Source organism: Oryzias latipes, chromosome 16 (assembly GCF_053564925.1).
Source record: "Oryzias latipes strain Hd-rR chromosome 16, Olatipes_Hd-rR_3.1".
Classification (NCBI taxonomy): Eukaryota; Metazoa; Chordata; class Actinopteri; order Beloniformes; family Adrianichthyidae; genus Oryzias; species Oryzias latipes.
In genome coordinates this window covers 25,476,389-25,498,803 of record NC_136252.1, presented here as the reverse complement: position 1 = coordinate 25,498,803, position 22,415 = coordinate 25,476,389, and the positions used below count along the sequence as shown (strand labels likewise).

General features: G+C 34.9%; 2 protein-coding genes across 4 annotated transcripts in view; one reads left to right on the top strand and one right to left on the bottom strand.

The window, feature by feature from the left end:
* The window catches only part of LOC101163604 (apolipoprotein C-II), a 302,043-nt gene that overhangs the window by 26,515 nt on the left and 253,113 nt on the right, over window positions 1-22,415 (bottom strand). The window lies entirely within an intron of this gene.
* LOC101167821 (meprin A subunit beta-like) lies at window positions 8,334-21,882 on the top strand. Of its 2 annotated transcripts, none has more exons than XM_011485598.2 (19): window positions 8,334-8,441; window positions 8,523-8,593; window positions 8,801-8,819; window positions 8,909-8,947; window positions 9,039-9,064; window positions 9,170-9,254; window positions 9,604-9,721; window positions 11,276-11,454; window positions 11,874-12,092; window positions 16,643-16,804; window positions 17,188-17,418; window positions 17,529-17,960; window positions 18,040-18,216; window positions 18,693-18,795; window positions 18,913-19,032; window positions 19,474-19,593; window positions 20,037-20,156; window positions 20,568-20,687; window positions 21,155-21,882. In XM_011485598.2, the coding sequence occupies exons 2-19, from the start codon at window positions 8,534-8,536 to the stop codon at window positions 21,231-21,233; spliced, it is 2,409 nt and encodes an 802-aa protein (XP_011483900.1). In that variant the 5' UTR covers window positions 8,334-8,441; window positions 8,523-8,533; the 3' UTR covers window positions 21,234-21,882. The 2 variants fall into 2 exon arrangements, with proteins under 2 accessions (XP_011483900.1, XP_011483898.1); XM_011485596.2 differs by having other exon boundaries at window positions 18,037-18,216.

Genomic DNA, 22,415 nt, shown 5'->3' with positions numbered 1-22,415 from the left:
ATTAAGAGACCACTGGGAACACAAGATGATGGTTGTGGGACTTTAAACAATGCATTTTATTCAGCCCTCAATAGCTTCCTAAACTTTCATTTTTTTTTTGTAGTGTGTTTTTTTTAGCTCTGTTGCTATTTGTGACTTTTTTGTTGGTAACTTGAAATACTGCTCAAGTAATCCAGGAAAAAAAGAAGATAAATAATGTGTATATAGGCTTTTGTAACATGTTTACCTTTAAAATGTTGCTTCCTTCATAATTGTAAACAGCAAAAATAAGGACGGGCCAACAAAACCAAGTCTAAAGTCCAACCTAAAAACATCCACTTGTGTGGCTTTTCTAATGTAAATTTAATCAACTACTTTCATGCTCCAGCCTGCTACCAACCAATTACCACTTGTGTGGCCATCAAAAAGTGCAATTCACTGTAATTTACAGTCAAAGGGCATGAAGGGGATGGGCAATACGTTTATCCCCATGGCTGCATTCAGCCTTTAGAGACTGACGTCTTCCACTCTCACGGCTTATTCGGACGGGATGGAGAAGCTGTCTGACACAAAAGCTTTTCTTTTAACAAGATAGATCTTTCTTTATACAGCAGAGCCAAAGGGATTTACATTTGTTTTGTTGTTTAGAGAAGACATCAACCAGGGGTTGTTGGAGTTCATTTTCCAGGCAGACGGCTGCCAGCAAAGATAATAAGATAGCTGCCATTTGTCAGCGCCCTCAGGCTTTGTTGTTTCTTCTCTTTTGTTATGAAAAAAGGTAAACAAAACTTGGGTAATGTGTCATAATAAAAATTGGATATTTAAATAGTTTTAATAAATCTCTATTTTATTTAGATCTTTATTAAAAGGATTTCCTGGAAATTTAGCCAATCCCAAGCCAGAAAATTATTTTGTATTTTCCTTGTCATAATGCAAATCTGTTACGCAAAAAAATAGAGACAAAATAATAAAAAAACAAACAAACGTGAGAATGGGAAGGAAAGAAATGAAAACATTTGTTTACTGAGAAATTGTGTCACCTGTTGTGTCTTTGCTTTAAAAATGAACATGTATAATCACATTTTTCTTGTAATTGTAAGGAGGACAATTAAAAACTAGGTTAAAAAAAACAGAATTAGCCATTTCAAATAAAAAACACAAACTTAGCAGTTCAATAAATAAACAAACAAAAAAAGTACAATCAACAACAAAAGAAAAAAATCAAGAACACAACACAAGCAAAATAAAATTGAGTTATTAGAAGAGGTTTAACCGCTGTTTCTGTCTGATGGAAGAGGCTACTTGTTTTTGAAATTAATATTTTAAAAAGAATTCAACAAACCTTTCTTTGTCAATGTGCATGTAACCCTTGTGCTATCCTAGGCACTTTGACATTGGGAGTTGGGTCATCTAGACCCACTAGACAGTGCGCTGAACCTTTTTTCTTCAATGATTTGTGAACCTCACTGGTGTCCAAGGATTACATGAAATCTTTCCACCTTCATCCACCTTTGTCATGGCAGGAATTACACATCAATGTAAGGGTGGGGTCATCTAAGATAGCACAAGGGTTAAAACCCTACAAGGTTAGCTAATATTATAGTAAATGACTAATTTTACGGAGAACATCTTGTGTATATTTTGGCAGGATTTTCATTAACCATCTAAGGACCGCTATTCTTTAGTCACATGCACCAAGAACATTAGTGCTTTGTTGTCAATTGGTATAAAAGGCGATATACAAATAACTAAAGTTTGAGTTAAAGTTTAAGAACATAATGTTAATACGGCTGTATGCATCTTTTAATGCTTCAGCTCCTACTTTCTAACAGTATGAAAGCATGTTGACATATCACATGATTATATCATAATCTACTAAATGACACCTTGCATTAACAATTGTCTCCTATGATTTATCCTGACATGGCCTTAGGAATGTTTTATCTCTAGGAGACGTCAGGAATTCAGATTAGTTCTAAAATTTGATGCTTGAGGACTGGCGGTATTCATACAAGAGACTGTTCTGGCCTCTAGTGTTCAAAGGGAGGTAAATCTATTTTTTGTCCCCAGACTAAAGAAGAATCTCACTTCTGTATAATGTTTTGGTTACAATATGTTTGAATGTGAGCATTGACATCTCCGTCTCAGTATATTCGAACATTTAAGTTTCTGGAATTCAGTTGCATAAATGGAGCCCCACTCTCCTAAAAAGGCATCTGACACACACACAAAATAACTCCTGTACAGATCCCCTTTGAATTTTACATCAAGACCTTCTGCCATTAATGTGGACAATATTAAAATAATGACTGTCAGACAGACAGACAGACAGACAGACAGACAGACAGACAGACAGACAGACAGACAGACAGTTATTTAGTCATATAGTTAGTCTCTAACCCTTCGCAAAGTCAAACTAAACAAACAGGTTTTTTTGTTGCCTGTGTGCAGTCTAATGACATGGGGCAAAAAACTGATCATTTCGGCCACAACTAAAAATATAACATTGAAAACATATAAAATATAAAAATATTATAGGTGATATGTGATTTTATCAACACAGAGTAACCATATGTGAATTCTGTCTGTTAGCTAAGGTCATTAAAATGAAAAACATGCTGAAAAAAATTAAAAGTTCATTTAGATCCTCACAGTTTGGCATGCGACACGGAAGCACAAACATTACTTGAATGTTGCAAAACGTCATTGTTTGAAGGGAAAGAATGTGTGTGAACAATACACCACATTTCCTGGTTCTTATAACTGTCATCATATTTCAATTTGAAACTAAAATCTTTCCCTGGAACCAGTATTTGTATTCATTTTTCACGTCAATGAATCTGTAATAACTTGTAACATTTTTTACTTTATGGTCTAAATGTAAATTCAAAGTGTTAGTTTTTGCACAAATTATCATTTTTTGCCAAAAATAATATGGTGCCCTTCAGAACGTATTCAAAAAGCAGTTGATTCATCTCACGTTTCATTCATTAACGTGAATGATGTTGTTGTGTTGTTGTTTAGCAACTCTCTCTTAAAGAAATCTACAAATGAAAAAACGGCTGAAGAAACTTATTATGTGTAATTAAACATTTAGAGAAAAACAAATGGTCCCACTCACAATCAATTGTAATGAAATGATTCAGTGTTGCAAAATATAGAAATGCACCAAATCGACACCAATGTATTTAAGAAATGCATATAGTTTTCTGAATTAAAAAAAAATCATTTAAAAAAGTATATTGCAAACAAAAATGCTGAAGTGAAACCCTAGACGTAGGAGTCACAAAGTTAAATAATGTTACTCTTCCACCATCAAAACAAAAACTGCCCTACGCACTTTAGAAGGAATTCAAAAGTACAGGGAGATGTTGTGGACTGTCTAGAAATTCTTGTTACTTTATTTTCTTTCATATTTTTATTTACAAGTGTTAATGTTGAGGCATTTAGGGGATAGGATACATTTTTTTAATGTTAACTTTTTTACCATTATAAATAAATAAATGAATTAAAGTTTTAGCATTAAAACAACTCACAGTAACCTTAGTTATGGAAGCTGCTCTTGTTTAGAGGCAATTTTTGTGTGTTCAGGAATTTTAGGAAAACCTCTGTAAATGAGAGACGACAGAAGAGAGTCATTGCTGAAACCTTTCCAAAACTGATCTTAAAAGAAAGATTACAAAGACCATGCATGGCAGGCATGTGTATATCATTGCATGAGGTCTTATCTTGAACTATCGATCACAATAGTGTTCAGAAAACTGGGAATCTTTTATTGTTGTTCTTATCACGTTGCAAACAAACCATCTTCCAACTTCCATAAAAATATGCCTACTTGACTGTGAATGAATTGAGTGACACAGGAAAGGAATCAGACAAGCTTGATACGTATATTCTATTATAAAGATAAAACATTAAAAATATGTCATAAAAACAAAACTCAGCTAATTACAATTCAGCTGTTCACTACCGGTATAAAACAGTTTTGCATTTTCCTTTTAGATTAGATTAGATTAGGTTAGATTAGATTAGATGAATTTATTAATCTCACAATGGGGAAATTAATTTATCTGTGGCAGCAACAATGACATTCAGAAATAACATCAAAAAAGGACATCAAAAACGACATTCATATTAAATAAATAAATAAATAAATATGGTGGTGAGGAGCTCCTGAAGTCTAGGACCTGGAGGGTATTCCAGAAAGCAGGTTATGCTAGCTCCCACGATAAGTTTGAGGCTAAGGAAGTTGATAACCTCAGTTTTCGGTTCCAGAATTGGAGGTATGTTTCAGGGTAGGTCAAGTTGCCATGGCAACTCATGCTCTGAACATAACCTGGTCCGGAGCAGGTTTAGTTGAAGCTTAGCTTGTTTACAGAGAGGTGAAGCAGCATGGCGTGTCCATTTGAAGAGTATTTAGTGGATGAAGAAGCTCAGATAATACTTTTTCCACCATGAGAGGGTGATTAGTGAAGACCACATATGGATGTTGGAAAGATAAACTTTTTTACTTTTATCTAACGTAATTATTTGCTTCAGTTAAGATAAATCATTTTTTGTTAGGTCACCTTAACAATAACACGTAGTTTCAGACAATTATTTTCCTTTTCATTCAAATTAATTCAATTAAGTAGGTGTAACTTTGGTGCTGCGTTTGTTGACTCAAAAGCTGCGTTTGTTGACACAAAAATAAAATGAAAAATCATCTGCCAAAGGCTTTTTGTTTTTCTTCTTCAACTCCCCTCTTTGTGTCAATTAAAATGATAATGAAAATGGTATTTAAAATTTTATTTTCAAAATGTTCTTTAGTAAATCTGTAGTAAAACTTAATAAGCAATATCTAATTTGACAATTGAAATGGATTAAAAGAAATGCTTTTCATTTTCGTAATGTAACTGTATCAACTGACTCAAAAATATAAGTAAAAATCAATCCTCATAAATGCTTTTTTCTTTTCTACTTCAACGCCACACATTCTTTGACGTAATTAAAGTGAAAATGCAAAGAGGGGATGACATTTTTCTTTTACAGTCACAGCGCAAAAACTGTTGCGCAATTCATTTCCAGTCAGCAGTTCCAGGGGGGAGGCGGGTCGATGACGTCAGTGCTCACTCTGTGTTTTAGGAAATACTTAAGACCCAACTTTTTAGTTTAGCTTTTCAGTAGTTTTCACACTTCCTCATGTTTTAATTGGTCTTTATGGAATGTTGTTTCTATAGAATCTGTATATGTGGGTTTTTCGTTTTTGTTGGAGGGGGGGGTGTATTATGACGACTAATTTTACTACTACTTTATTATTAGTTTTTTTTAATTAATTTTAGTGTAATATTTATGTAAAGCATTTTGAGATGTAGCAGGAAAATTGTTCTATGAATAAAATCAATTTTTGTTTAAAGCTAATATTAACTTGTTCTCTATGCATGTAGGAAAGAAAACACTACTCTCTGGGTTACATGACAACGCCTCTGTCTCTGCAGCCTTGTTTGAGAATGTAAAAAAAAGTACCAAGTCATAAACAGACCAGGACAGGAATTTTAACAGGTTTTGTGGCTTAGAGCAACTGGAACCATACGTTTAAGGGTTTGTAAAGTGCATGTGTGAGTGCCTCTGATGTACAGTTGTAAAATGCACAACTCTAAAAAAAAATCAAAATACATTTAGTTTTACATTCAACATTTCTATTTTGAATCATCCTTTTCTTTTTCTTACAAACAGAATTTCCTGTGTTAACTTAAGTTAACAGGGGGAATTTCTTATTAAAAAGAAAGAAAAGTCACATTCAAAACTATTACTAGTTTTGCTATTACTCAGAATAAAAGGCCTTATACAGGCATTATAAGTCATTACTTGCACAAGAGAATGGACATCCCCTCTGTATTATTTATTTAATACATTCACCTCTGTATTATTTATTTATTTCTTATATTCAACATTGTATTTCTGGCTTCTGTTTGATGGACAAATATACCGCTTCATCCTCTGCCTGGTCGTGTACTTGCACATTTGCAACGCAGCAAGTGTATGAGCAAGATGTCGTCCATGTTAAAAATAAATGCTGGAGACAGTTGCATATCCTGGAAAGTATAAACGCCACTCAGAAGTTTGTTGCAATTATTGTGGACTGTCACAAGTGAAACTTGCCAACCTAATTATGAATTAGACCCTGCAATTGTGGATATGATTGATGTGATTATGGTGCACTGGGGTTCTGTCCTCTACTCTCATGTACTTCTCCTCTCCTCTATGCTTGATGATTATATTATATTATATATGATTATATTTGATGATTTATTTCTCTGAGGGAGTAGGGGTGATTCCAGATTCAGTGCTCCTGTACTTTAATTGGGACCTCACCTCTGGCTCATCTGTGCTCATCTGCTGGACTATTCCAACAGTTGTAGAGCTAGATAAGCTAATTCCCTCTAAGGGGGAGGATCCCTCCTTCACGTGGGCACCCCTGAGGTTTCTTCTTTTTTTCCGGAATTCGTTTTTTCCTTACCACGAAGGAGGGTCTAAGGGCAGGGATGACCAGTTTAGTTTAGTCTGTTTAGTTTAGTTTGGCAATCTGCTATTGTATTTTATGACTTTATGTTCTTTATGATTAATGTTTATTAAACAATCACCGGCCCATTGAGATGACTATTGTTGTAAATATTGGCTATATAAAATAAAATTGAATTGAATTGAATGCGATGGACCATCACTACGTAGTCTAAACCGATCTTTACATCGTCTTTTTCCGGTCTTTACACAAAGCAAACATACCCAGATTACTTTACAGATGAGGAGGGTAAAAGCTTTAACATCAATGAAGCAGCAAAGAGCCCGAATAAACATTTTGTAAATGTGGGTCCAGAGTTGGCAGCAGAAATTCCAAAATACAATCAAACCCATCCAAAGGATCCCACACTCAATCCTTCTCTTTCATGTGAACAAAAATAAGCTGATATCAATTGTACATAAATTCTGGAGCAAATCCTCAAAACATTGTGAGGATATAGATATAACAGAGCGAAAAAAGTAATTAATAGTATCTCTTAACCTCTAACATACTTATTTCAAACTGGCATATTCCCAAACCAAATGAAAATGGCAAAATTGATTCCTATCAATAAGAGCGGAGACAATCACCAATTTACAAAGTAGACCTGTTTCTCTCCTTCCCCAATCCTAAAAAACAGATCAACATCATTGGCCATCATTGATGCTGTGGAGGAAATCACAAAACCTGTATAACCTTGTTGACTTTTACACCGTGCAACTTCTATACAGAGCTAGTGGGAAATATTTACCATTCAATATCCAAAAACAGTTCTCAGAAAATGAAGGAGGCTACAAACTGAGAGGAAGTAGGAACTTCAAGATCAAATTGATAAGAACAACAAAGAAAGGTTTCTGTGTGTCAGTGTTTGGCACTAAACTTTGGAACGGGTTAACCCTTGTGGTATCCTAGACACTTTAACGTTGGGAGTTGGGTCATTTAGACCCACTAGACAGTGCGCTGAACCTTTTTTCTTCAATGATTTGTGATCTTCACTGGTGTCCATGGATTACATGAAATCTTTCCACCTTTATCCACCTTTTTCATGGTAGGGAGAACACGTCAATGTAAGGGTGGGGTCATCCAAGATAGCACAAGGGTTAAGTAATGATCTCAAACAATGTTCAAATATCCAAATATTCAAAAAATGTATTAAGAAACGATTGGAAGATAAGAGGAGTTAAGGATCAACTGGTGTTTAAATAATTCCAAATTCATGAGTGAAATAGATTTTGGTGAAAAAAATCAAAGCTCTTTTAATACAACCAATGAGTATTACATTGTGTAATGTGCAATAATGATTAGTGAAATGTTTTAATTACAATCAATACTCTATTGATTTTCTTTACTTGAATGGTTATGTATAGCAATAATTACTGGTTTAATCAGTAATAACTGACGAGTTTTTAGTGTTTTTAGGTGTTGCATGTGTTTGAAGATGTGCTTTAAATATGTGAACTATAATGAATCCATTTTTTCAAAACAATGTTAAATAGCATATCAGAGTATTTTGATGTAAAATATAAATTTTAATTAAACACAGTTTAGTTTGCAACAATTTACCCTACCCACTTAACAGATTTAAAAACTCTGCATTACTATAACACTTTTTGGTGTTTTTTTAGTGCTCTTTTAAATTATTTATTAAATATAATGTATTTTATTGGAATCATTTTTTTATACTTTATTTTTTAAATATGTCACTGCAGGAAGTAAAAGAACCTGGGGGAACAGGTTGTTCTTACTCTGGGGTGTTTGCTTTACTATGAATAGCAAAACATTTTGTCCTTCCCATTCTCATCATATAATCTTTGGAATGTGAAAATTTGTCACCTTTTTGCTTAAGGCTTCCTGTAACACTGCATCTCATTTCAGAACCTCATCAGTTTCAGGACCAGGCGGACAAAGTGGTGAAGGTGCTGTAAGTATATGGCAGGCAGATACACCTAAACCGGTTTCTATTTGCAAGATACCTCTTCTAACGTCTGATTTCCATTCATAGAAAAACTCAGCATGGAGTTGAAAGTTTTCCTTTTTGTGGTGGTGAATTTGGTGATTTCACCAGCATTCAGTGTGAGTACAGATCAACTTAAAAAAAGATTACAGGTAGTCATTTATAGTGTTGCAAAATATTGATTGAAAATTTTTAACTCATCTGCATTTAAAGAGTAATAATCCAGAAAAAAAAATATTTTTTTCAAGTGCATTTGGAACAAAAATAATGACTTGCAGCAAAAGTTTAATGTTTGGTCAACTTTTTTCTTACTATTATTTTGTCAGACTGAGCTAACTGAAGTGGGTGAGTTCCATCAATTTTCAGAAATGGATTGAAATACTTCAGCAAAATTTGCAGTCAATAAACAACATATTCTTTCTTTTGTCTTGCAGAAATTATTGATCTGACAGATGAAACAAAAGCAAACAATGGTAAGAATGAATTTTTTTTTACTGACAAAACTCTTCTGCTTACTTGTTAGTTACACTGATGCAAACTCATACTATTATGCTTTTTCTGTAGATTCACTACACGATGACATCCTTGAGGTAATTTATTACTCTTGGCTGCAAGCTATATTAACATCTCATACTATTGATATATTTTGAACAGTTCTAATTCATTTTTTTCTTTTTTCTTTTTTTAAATCTCAGCTTCCATTTCAAAGAAGTACCCTTTTTGAAAATGATCAAACTCGTTGGACATCTCCAGTCCCATATGTCCTGGACCAAAGCCTTGGTAAAGATTTTTGAACAAAAACATAAAATCAGTTTGGAACACGGTTTAAGTTGGGATCTTTAGGATTGTTAGTTGATTCAGGGAGGCACAGTGTACAAAGTCATCTAACATTAATTTAATATTAATCAGATAGTTTATGTTTTTTAAATACATTACAGAAAGTTGCAGAGGTCCATGCAGCAACCTGTTTTCAAAATGTAATGTTCAGTTTTGAGGAAGAACCTCCAAAGACTTTTTTTTTGACTGAGCAGAGCGTGTAACAGCTGTTTACAAAAGGGTTTAAAGTGAAACTATTAACTGAATTTAAAAAGCCTTTTGTTTCCATAAAACTTCTTATAAACAATTCCAGACTTGAATGCCAAAGGAGTCATCCTGAAAGCTTTTGACCAGTTCAGGTTAAAGACCTGTATCGACTTCAAACCACGAGATGCTGAGGAGTATTACATCTCTATACAAAAGTTAGACGGGTAAGTGTCACTTTCCTTCAGGCAGAGATGCCTAAACATGTGCCTTAGCTTTAGTCTTGTTCGTTATCCTACTGGTACCATTTATAACACGTTCTTCAAAGTGAATTTGCACACATTTTCTTACTTTTTGTAATGTTTGCACCACAGAAAATGTCCTTCTTAAAGCATGTGAGCACATAAGTTAAATGTGTCATTGATTTCACATAATTAAAAGGGTCTTGTTACATGCTTAGATACAATGGCTACTGGCTACTAATTTTACACGACAACCATAATGTACTGTTACAATAATAAGGCTGACTCAAATAGAATCTAATTTAAACTAACTTTTGTGATGCAACTTCTAATCTTGAAGAATGCAGACTGTTGTACTTTAGAGACAGAAACTTTGTGATGTCTCTTGAGATAGCCTGCAGGGTAACGTCTTCAGCAGCTTAAAGTGGATTGTAAAATGTTTTATGTTGCACCTTAGGGAATACTTTTGAGTAACCCTTTATTATGACTCAGACATGTGTACAAGAAGTGGGATTTAAATGTTTTACTGATGCTTTGTTAAAGTTACAACACAGAAGAACAAATCTAGCTCTTGCTTTAAAAGAAAAGAGAAAGGAACAATCAAATATATAGTTAATCAAATAAAACAGAACTTAAAGGAATTTTGGCTTAAACAGTGCTTCTCAAACAGTGGGGCGGTTTTAAGCACAGGCAATACAGGCAATTGCCCGGGGTGCAAATTTAACGGGGGTGGTGGTGACAGTGGCTCAGTGCTTGGAAAAAATTTGCGCCACTATTGGTTTTGCTATGATCTGTTATGACAGAGTTTGTAACAGCCTGAAACCTGTGAACTGCCGTCCCTGCAGCTGCTCCTGTCTCCTGTCACACACGGCTGTGTGTGAGACAATGAAAGGGGAGAGGTAGTGGGTTCGGTTTCGAGGTGGGACAGCGCACGCGGAGCGCTAGATTGCGCAACACAAGGATCATCACGTGTCTTTAGATTCCTCAGCTCATGCTAATAATGTCATTCTTTAAGAACTATTGTAGTCATTTTGATGACGTCTTTATTTCCCATCAATGTATTCTTTGTCTGCCTGTTGTTTAGTTGGTGTCAGTAACAGAAAGACAGCAGGTAATGCAGTAAAACAGCTGCACTTTATGAGCTCATAAATAAACAATCGATCATTTAGAAGAAAAATCAGAACAATTTTTTTACATATTTCTTCAAACTAACAACGTTAAAAATATTGGTGCTGCTGTGTTAATGTTTCAGATCAATTTAAATTTAATATTTTTATTGATTTAATTATTTTTCTCAGCATCAAATGGTTCAGTTGGTCAAATAGATGTTTCCAGTTTAAACATTTAATATATTGTCACAGCGCCAGTGTGTGTGTGTGTGTGTGTGGGAGGGGGGGAAACATTTTCTTTTTCCAAGGAGGGTCCTTGCAAAAAATAATTGAGAAGCACAGGCAAGGCAAACTATAGAAACAAACGTTGTGAATTGTGGAACTAACAATGATGAGTGTAAGATGTTTTTTTTTTCTTGTGTTGTTTCAGTTGTTATTCCTATATTGGGAGACAAGTTGCAAATGGGCAGGTCTTATCCATTGGTTCAGGCTGCGATTCTAAAGCTATTGTTGAACATGAGTTTCTTCACGCTCTCGGCTTCTTCCATGAACAGTCCAGATATGACAGAGATGATTTTGTGACCATTGTATGGAACAACATCCTTAAAGGTTTGAGAAATAATTTAATAACATATAACACTGTAATTAAACTAAGATCTTTGCATTTTATTATGTCATAAGAATATGAATTCATAAATGATAAACTGAGCTTAAATGTATTGAAACAAATGTTTTCAATATGACATCTTCATACCATTCTCTTATGAACTTATATTACATAAATGACATTATAATTACAGATAGTATATAAAAAAAACACAACTGAACAATTGTTGAATTTTCTAAAATGTCAAAACATATATTTTGTTCCCATAGTAATCCATGAACTATACTTTTGATTATGATTTCTGTGTTCACCTTTCTGTAATAATAGACTGTAGATCAATTATTGAAAAAACTGCATTCATTACATTAATTTTTGTCACATATTTTAAAATTGATTCATGAATTTGGTGTGTTTCATATAGGTAAAGAGTCCAATTTTGAAAAGGCTGGCAGCGATATTAGTACCACCCATGGAACACCGTATGACTATCGGTCAGTGATGCACTACAGCAAAGATGCTTTCACCAATGGAAATGGCTCTACCATCATCACCATAGACCCCAAATTCCAAAATGTAATTGGTCAAAGGCTGGAGATGAGTTATTATGATGTTCTGGAGCTAAACCGTCTCTACAATTGCAGTAAGTACTTAAAAAATGTCAATCTACACATTTTTGATAACATAATCTCACGATTGAAGCTCAAAGGTTTAAAGTCTCACTCCAATCATCTTTTGGTCTATTGTACAAGTGTTCCCAATGGTATTTTAATTATTATATGCTGTTTTTAGCCCCCCCCCCCACACACACACACAAAGTAGCTTTCTAGCACATAGTTTCTGCAGAGTGGCAGTGGTTAACTGGAAATTTGCCTCTGAGCTGTTGGCAGGACTGTTGCCACAAAGTAAGGTTCACCCCTTCCGGCTAGCTCCCTCATATAGCGGTGCAACAAAAATGATGATCAATATTGGAGCTACCAAGCCATATGCCAGCTTGAACAAGGAAAACTAAAGACACACATGGATCTAGTCATCTACAAATAAATACATTGGAATGTTAAAGTTAGAGTCCCATTAGCTGTCAAGCATCTAGTGTGTGAAATTTGTTCCATCCCCTTGGGGAGCAGCGAGCTGCAGACACCGCAACGCTTGAGAACCGTTTGGTCATTTAGCTCCTCAATCAAACTCCTTAATCCTAAGTGTCAAGCAAGGAGTCAGCCTGGAATTGAACTCACAACCTTCCAGTCAAAGGGTGGTCACTCAACCACAAGACGACTGAACTGGCTGGTGCAGGGAGCTTTTGGCCTGCTGTAGTAGGTTCAGCATCACCAAAAAGCTTTTTCTAACAGCCATTTTACGTCTGCTCCTGTTTCACAACAATTTGAACAAAGAAATATGCAGATATTCAATTTTAAGCTCAATTTCTTTATTTATCTTTTCCTTATTGGAATAATATGCCACTAGAACATGTTAAAAACACCAAACACACAAGTTTCATTGGAGTGGATCGTTACGTTAACATGGTCAAGGTCAAGGTAATGCATCCTCACTTTCACAGAAGTGACTGTTGTAGTTATCACAGTGTTGTTTATCGTCTTAGAGGTAGTAACATGCGCGTCAATTAAGGTTTAAGGTTTAATTAAACGAAACAGTAAAAACAACTGACACAAAAAGCTAGACAGTTAAGAAACAGCTATCACAAATGTATGGAGTCCTATACTGTTTATAATTAAATAAATAAATATTTAATTCAATAAATAAATATGACCTCTTGCAAATACACAATCAACCAATAAATATCTCATAAATATATAAAAAGATCATGAAATTGTGAAAAAGTTGCACACAGATTTTAAATTAACCATTATATTTTTCAATATATTTCATTTTGCTTTAAAAACCTGTTCAATATTTCAAAACAGCATTTTAAAATATTAATTGTATTCATGTGGAATATTATTATAATCCTACGTCTTTTTTCAGAACCTCGGATTTGAAAATCAATATTTTCCAAAGTAGCTTTGTTTTTATTTCATGTTGCTGTTTTTCACAATGGCGTATTTATTTCATGAAGAGCTTCTTCAGGCGACTGTCTTTTTCTGTCAATCAAACTAGACAAGGCGGAGACACTTTTGTGATTGGCTACTCCTTTACTCAGACATGAGCAGCAGCACCCTAACTACATCGATCGAAGATGCTTCAGCAAACGTGACGGTGCAAAGCCCACTCCTCAACACTAGGGGAAGTATGCACCTCAACACATCCACAGTGTTACCACAGTGTTGGGCAGTTTTGGTTCTAAATTTGCAGATAAAAGTGGCTTTGGGCGAGTGTGCACAATTCGGGTGATTTTGTGGTCGGTTCGGCGGTTTTTGTTTTCTCATGAACATCTAGTAGTGGTCTAAGTAAGCTGGGTGGCTGTTGGAGTTCCACAAAACTTCTATGAACTGGAGTTCCATGAACACACCATGCCGCGTGTGGGAGGAGCTACCAGGTGATGTTTTTAGCCTGATAGCCACTTGGAGCTGTGGCTGTGTTTATCTCACTTAAAATGCATGGATGCAAAATGCACACGGAGAATGTTAAGAGATCAGGTTAATTTAGTTTGAATAGTTCTACATGGTAACCATGTTTCCATGTTTGAGTTCATGAGATCATCCAAGAGAGTCTCTGCTTCAGGTCCTGCAGTGAAAACTACGTCTTAAATTTCGTGTAAATCAGAGCGCCCAGCGCAAAAGTGTGTGTGTGAGCGCAAGTGAAGCGTCTGTTTTTCAGTTCGCCGGAAAAGTAATAATAAAAAAAGGTTTCCTCCAAAGGACAGAGACTGAATCTTTTAATAACCCGCTCTGAGGCTTCTAAACGGGGAAGTCATCCCCATCAAAGCCCGGATCTCAGCTGCGTTTTACAACTAGAAAGAGAAACGTCATCGCAGGAAAGGTTCAACATTTTCCCCGAGAGGAAAAAATAAAACTAGAGGACCTGATTTATAATCATTGTCTCCATGAAAATAGAAAAATATCATAAGGTTCAGGAGGCCCGAGCAGGCTTGTCCCGCTATCCGCTGCTGCCTGGTCTGACTCTGTCGGTCCGCCAGCTCGCTTCCTCCTGCGAGCTGGCACATGGTAAGGCACGATGACGTCAGACTGGGTCTGTGAGCTCAGACAGCAGAGCTGTTAGCTGCAGAGCAAAGGAGAGTTGAGTGAATGGCGTGTGAGTCAGGAGTATTTCACGGGGGTCTTTGAGACGTGGACGACCGGAGCTCCTTTGGTCCACACAAACCCTCAAACTACAAAAACAGAGTCGTCCATGATTGCATATTTTGCTGCAGACAGATAGTTTGTATCAAATGTCAGCAAAGCCGCGCGGAAATCGCTGAAATATCAAATCAAATCAAACTTCATTTATAAAGCACTTTTCATATAAAAATATAACACAAAGTGCTTTACATTAAAACACAACAAAATATAAAAACAAGCATTGACGATTTAAAAATAAATTAAATAAAAATTAATAAATAAATAGGGCCCCCTTCCCGTGCCTAGCCCCCCACTCCTTTCAAACCTCCCACCCCCTAACTGATGGCAAACGACAATGAGAAATAGGCTGAGCACAAAAACAGGATGCTGGAAACGCTGATAATTGGAACCTCCCCCCCCGTGAACAGCCGCATAGACCGCCAAATGCAGCATCACAGGCGGGGACCGCTCCACCACAGCTAAGCGGTGATGCAGGTCCCCATCTAGAGCCGCAGTGGCTAAACAGCAGCCGACCCAGAGGGAGAGGCTCCAGCTGAGGAAGCACCGGAAATAAAAATGAGAATAAAAAAGTACACATTTTGATAAAAACAACAAAACATTAAAATAAGGTTAATTAAAATAACACGTTAAAAATCAGGTTCAAGTTCATAAAACAAGATAAAATGGATAGATAAATAAATAAAACAAAAAATAAAAAGTACATATAAATAAATAAATGAATAAATAAATAAAAGCAGTAAAGCATTAGCTAAAAGCCAGGTTAAAAAGATGGGTCTTGACCCTTTTCTTAAAATCATTAATGCTGTCTGCGACTCTCAGGTCTTCTGGCAGAGTTAGTTTTTACAGTTGGAATGGTTAACAGACCAGTGCCAGAGGATCTCAGGGTCCGCGAGGGTTCATATCTTACTAAAAGATCTGATAGATAAGAAAGCGCAAGATCGTTAAGACATTTAAAAACGGTTAAAAGTATCTTAAAATCAATCCTGAAGCATATGGGGAGCCAATGCAGGGATTTTAAAATTGGGGTGATGTGAGCCCGCCTCCTGGTCTTTGTAAAAACTCGTGCAGCAGAGTTCTGGAGAAGCTGAAGGTTCCTAATGTTTGTTTTTGGAAGACCAGCAAGCAGGGCGTTACAATAATCAATTTTACTTAAGATAAAAGCATGCATTAGCATCTGTCATCTCTCTGACTGGCACACTGCTAGGCGGGTATCGAGGAATATGAGTCAATTGCCATGGATCAGCAAATGAGCGTTTAGATCCCACCCACTTTCACTGATTGACAGACAGAGACATTCTCCTGAAAAAAGTCTTCATGAAATAAATCAGTCATTGTGAAAAACAGCTACATGAAATAAAAACAAAGCTACTTTGGTAAGTATTGATTTTGAAATGCGAGGTTCTGAAAAAAGACGTAGAATTATAATAATATTCAACATGATTAAAAATGAATATTTTAAAATGCTGTTTAAAATAATGAACAGGTTTTTAAAGCAAAATGAAATATTTTGAATAATATAATGGCTAATTTAAAATCTATGTGCAGCTTTTTCACAATGTCATGATCTTTTTATATATATTTATGAGAGATTTATTGGTTGGTTGTGTATTTGCATGAGGTCATATTTATTTATTGAATTAAATATTTATTTATTTAATTATGAACAGTATATAGACTCCATACAAATGTCTGTAAAGTGATTTAAAAGAAGATACAAACTTAATAAACAGTATGGTAATGAGAACATTAGGGGAGTTTTGTAAATAAACTTAAAGGGAATATGGTTAAATAAACTCATGACACTCATGATCAAAGAGACTACAATACTTCAGAAAAAAATTGTTTTTCACCATGCATCCTTAAAGTTAATATATTCTAGTATGTATTGTAAATAATAAAACTCATTTTAAAACCATTTCATTCTCTATCAAAACAGATTCAACCATTTCCTTGAACTGGTACTGTGGCTTTTCTAATGGGACCATGTGTAGAATGGATCGTTGTTCTCAGAGTAACATCAGCTGGGAGATGGTAACACAAGTTTCTGGAGGTCCAAATTCTGATCACACCACTCTGCCCAGTGGAAGCAAAGACTACAGTAAGATTTCAAGACTTTATAATACAGTTTAATTAATTAATTTGCCTTTTTGCCCTTTTTTTCTGTACAGTGTAATATCTTATGCCAAAACATTTGTATTCTGATTTAAGCATTTTTCAGTCTAAAAATGAAATAAACTGAACTAAAATAAAATAAACTATATAAAAAACAAGACAGGTTTTCATTTAAAGAAAGAGTGAATTAATTACTCAAAATTCTATTACGTAAAACAAAAATAACATTTTCTCATTGTGTAAAAAGTGCAGAGGAAACCAAAACTTCTAACAACAGCTTACCACTGATGAGGGACAAATGTTTTCCATTAATATTTCAGTGTAATTGATTAATGTGGCATATATAACAGTCATGTATGCTATTTTTAGGTGGAGAAGTAGGGTACTTTATGCATGTAAGCACAGCAACAGGCCAGGAAGGAGACACAGCACAACTGGAAACTCAGAGGATGACTCCCCAAAGAGACTGTCACATCCAGTGTCTGCAGTTCTACTATTATCATAGTGGAAATGAGTCTGATACTCTCAACATCTGGATCAGAGAGTTTAAAAATGAACAGGACCTAACAGGAACCCGACGCCTCATGGGGCAGATCACTGGTAAAGCAACATCTGAAATGTTTATATGATTTGTTGCTTTTGTAACAGTTCACTTCTCTGTACATACATTTTAAGGGAAAACCAAAATGTTCCTACTTTTTTCCCTTTAGGTTCTCAAACATCTCACTGGAGGCTTCATCATGTTTCCTTGAATGCATCTAAGAATTTCCAGGTGGTGTTTGAAGTTCGGAAAGGAGCAGGACGCTCTACAGGAGGCTTCTCAGTTGATGACATCAATCTGTATGAGACTGAGTGTCCATATTTAAGCCTGCAGATTGATGACTTTCAGAGAGTGCTGAACACCAGTGCCTCAGGATCTCAAATATACAGTTCAAGGCAGTACTCCAGTGAGGGTTATGCTTACCGCTTTGCTGTTATATTTTATAAGACATATTTTAAACTGAGTGTGCAACTCTTGTCTGGTGATTATGATAATCAACTGGAGTGGCCTTGCTTAGGACGACAAATGACTTTTCAAATGCTGGATCAGACCCCCAGCATTCAGCAGCAGATGACAAATCAGAGGAGTTTCACCTCAAGTGGTGAGGCCACTAGAACATCGAAAAATGTTAACTACAAATTAATCTTTTATTTTATTTCTGAATTATTTATCATTAGCAGGAACCTCTTGGTGGAACAATCCTCGTCAGACTGGAATTCAACAGTTTGTGGATGAAAAAAATCAAATAGTCTATGGTGGACCCCTTGTTGGTTTCACATCCTTTGCATATTTGGAAGAGACCCAAGAAAGAGAGCTTCTCAAAGGAGGAAGTGCAATTTTCACCTTCAACTTTCAAGGCAGGTCAACAATTTTATCAAGTTGACTTATATAAATCTTTCACTGTAAAATTTAAAATCTTTTTATTTGAGTCACAGAAAGTTGGTACATGTGTGATGATCCAGCTTTCAGACACAGCATATACTTTTAAGTGCTGTCGACCAAATAAAACGTTAAATCCGGATTTAAAAAACAAAAACAAAATATATATGTTTTTAATATCCTCCAAAAATCTAACTAAAGAAGATTTCAGCAATTATATGATTATACTTTTGACACCTTATGTTATTTTTCTACATTTAAAAAGAAAAGTGATCTTGAATCTCTACGTTGATGTGTAATTAACAGTACATGGAAGTAAAAACAAGGATCAAGTTCAAGCCCTTTTAGTTTAGCTCAAGACAAATACGATGATTCAAACACGCGCTTATTGTCCAAACATGGTATATATCCTTTTTTAAATTCTTGCATTTGTTCTTTTTTCATCTTTTCATAGATCTCAATCCACTAGTTAATGGAAGTTCTCTTCAATGTCCTCAAGTGAGACCAATAAACTTTGCCACTTATCCCACAAATGACGATGGACGCCCATGTTCATGGTGGGATATGTTATTAAATGCAGTGTAGTTTTATTATTGTGCCAACTTTTTTATGTTAAACACTTTTGACTATAATATTTTAGTTTTTCTTATCTAACAATACTGTTAATTCTGCAGGACAACACCAAGAACCCCATTTCCCATGACTACACCTCCAGCCACGAATGGACCATTTGTACACAACACAACTAAATATCCCTCAACTTCACAAAAACCTACTGATAAAGTTGATAACAGGTAACCTACGATTTTATTTTGTTTGCTCCAGTTTTAATTTATACTTCAAAGTCATGAAAATATCAAGGGACAGAAGATAATATAGTGCCATTATGGAAAATCTCAAGTATGCCCTTCAAAAATATGATTACTCATTATCATTATTTGAAGAAAAAATCACCTTCTTATTGACCAAGGCATTAGGTATTACTGATATATTCTGCCAAAGCTGGAAAAAACATTGTCTAATGAACTAAAAATGTGACCACAGCTCCAAAAAAACCCTTTTTAGATCAAGCAAGGATGCTTGTATTGAACTGAATCTCTGAACATCTGGTTAAATACAGTGTAGTTTCATTTTTGTGCCAACTATGGATGTTAGAAACTCATTTGATATAATTGTAAAATAATTTTATATTAACATTTAGTTTTTCTTATCTAACAATACTGTAAATTCTGCAGGACAACATCAAGAACCCCATTTCCCATGACTACACCTCCAGCCACGAATGGACCATTTGTACACAACACAACTAAATATCCCTCAACTTCACAAAAACCTACTGATAAAGTTGATAACAGGTAACCTACGATTTTATCTTGTTTGCTCCAGTTTTAATTTATACTTCAAAGTCATGAAAATATCAAGGGGCAGAAGATAATATAGTGCCATTATGGAAAATCTCAAGTATGCCCTTCAAAAATATGATTACTCATTATCATTATTTGAAGAAAAAAGCACCTTCTTATTGACCAATGCATTAGGTATTACTGATATATGCTGCCCAAAGCTGTAAAAAACATTGTCTAATGAACTAAAAATGTGACCACAGCTCCAAATAACCCTCTTTTTAGATCAAGCAAGGATGCTTGTATTGAACTGAATCTCTGAACATCTAGTTAAATACAGTGTAGTTTCATTATTGTGCCAACTATGGATGTTAGAAACTCATTTGATATAATTGTAAAATATTTTTATATTAACATTTAGTTTTTCTTATCTAACAATACTGTAAATTCTGCAGGACAACACCAAGAACCCAATTCCCCATGACTACACCTCCAGCCACCAATGGACCATTTGTACACAACACAACTAAATATCCCTCAACTTCACAAAAACCTACTGATAAAGTTGATAACAGGTAACCTACCATTTTCTCTTATTTGCTGTAGTTTTAATGTTTTAATGTAGTTTTTAGTGCCATTATGGAAAATCTCAAGTATGCCCTAAAAATTTACTCCTCATCAGTGTTTTTAGCCAAAGGCATCTTCATATTTGTCAAGGCATTGAATGCTACATATATACTGTGCGCTGCCCTGTAAAAAACATTGTCTAAAGAATTAAAAATGTGACCACAACTTTAAACACCCCTTTGGAGATTAAGAAAGCTTGCTTGAATTGATCTGAATCTTGGGACTTTGTTTAAATAAAATATCATTTTATAATTGTGCCAACTTTTAATGTTAAAAACTCATTTGTGTATATTTTTTCAACATTTTTACAACTAATACAATTTTGTTTCTGTCATTTAATGATGCTGTAAATTTTGCAGGACAACACAAAAAAAACCATTTCCCATGACTACACCTCCAGCCACCAATGGACCATTTGTACACAACACTACTAAATATCCCTCAACTCCACCAAAACCTACTGATAAAGATGATGACAGGTAACCAATATTCTCTTATTTTTCTCTAGTTTAAACTTATACTTCAAAGTCCTGGAAAATATCATAGAGCTGAAAACATTTATATCCAGTATGGAAAACCTAAAGCACACCCTTAAAAGTATAGCACACAGTGATAAGTGCTGCACATCTATGCTTACCACAGTAAAAAGGCCAATTTTGTGGATTAAGAAAGCATGCTTGAATTGAACTGATTTTATAAAATGCTTTAAAAACCAGTAGGACTTGTAACAGTTATAAATAGATTACAAGTTAGCCACAGTGTTGCATTATAACAATAATTAAGTATTTTGTTATTATCTTTCCACTTCACATTACCTAAATGCTAAGGCAAACTAAGGTTCTCTTTTACAGATATGTACAATATGAAGCCAAAACATGTAGTCCAACAGGTAGATAGATAGATGCAATAAACAAATACATGACATTTTTCATTTCTTCTACTGCAGCATCTTTTGCCACTCTCCTGCCATGATGCCCTCTGTCACCATCATCTTCCTACTACTGCTGATGATTCTGGTACCTTAGTGTGGATGTTTTCATTTATTTTTTATATCATTATAAAATAGGGGGATTAAATGTATTAAATCAGAAATGTGAGTTTATGGTATTATTGTGACATTAAAAGATCATTCTATCAGGTAAAAATGGGCATATAAAAGAAAGATGATACTGATTTGGAGGTGGATTTTTTTTCATAATCATCAGTTATTTGATTTGTGTAAACTATAAAATGGAAAAAAGTGAAACAACAATGAGTCATTTACATTAAAAAGTATATGTTTAAAAGTCCTTTTAGCCACAAAACATCTATTCAGTTATATAAAATATGGAAAACAATTTAAAAAAGAAAATATATTTTTTTAATTGAGAACTCTTTAAATAACTCCAGGTTGTCATTGCTTCTTTATTTTTGTAAGTTCTCTTAGAAAGGGGTCACTACGTTGAAGTTATTTTCATTGTAATTTATCAAAAACATGATGCTGGATTTTTTTTCCTGATATAATAGGGTGTGCAGGGAGGTCGATTTTTAAACAGGTTGTCTTAGTAATTACCTGTCCTGGGCATTTTTAATTGAACTATAATCTAAGGGGAACATTGACTCATGGTGACAGAGTTGCAAATTTTTAATGTAATTTACTGAAAATCTTGTGAATAAAAAAATCTACAACAAAAAGTTTTAAAACTGTGTGGTCTTTGAACAAGAATGTGTCAATGTTACTATGTAAAACTTTCTTTAGCAGTGTATGAATGCTAAAATTACTGAAATGACGATCAGATTGGTCTTATTTAAATCGACACTGCTCAAAAGAATAAAGGGAACACTACGAAAACACATCCTATACCTGAAAGACTGAAATATTCTTGTTAAATGCTTTATTGTTTACATAGTTACATGTGCTGACAACACAACTACACAAAAATAAATGGAAATGAAATGTTTATGGTGGTCTGGATGTGGAATCACACTCAAAACTAAAGTGGTATAAAACACTACTGATCCAACTTTAATGTAATTTCTTTGAAACAAGTCAAAATAAGGCTCAGTAGTCTGTGTGGCCTTCCCTGCAATCCGTAGGGATGCTTCTGATGAGGGGGCGGATGGTCTCCCGTGGAATCTCCTCCCCCTGGACCAAAGCATTTGTTAACACCTGGGCAGTCTGTGGTGTAACCTGGCATAGGTGGTTGGACCTAGATATGATGTCCCAT

Bases quoted from the DNA above. Each gene is read 5' to 3' on its own strand.
- LOC101167821 (XM_011485596.2), top strand. From the start codon at position 8,534: ATGGAGTTGAAAGTTTTCCTTTTTGTGGTGGTGAATTTGGTGATTTCA. The intron at 9,722-11,275 runs GTAAGTGTCACT...GTGTTGTTTCAG, and splicing joins TCTATACAAAAGTTAGACGG to TTGTTATTCCTATATTGGGA. The intron at 20,157-20,567 runs GTAACCTACCAT...TAAATTTTGCAG, and splicing joins ACTGATAAAGTTGATAACAG to GACAACACAAAAAAAACCAT.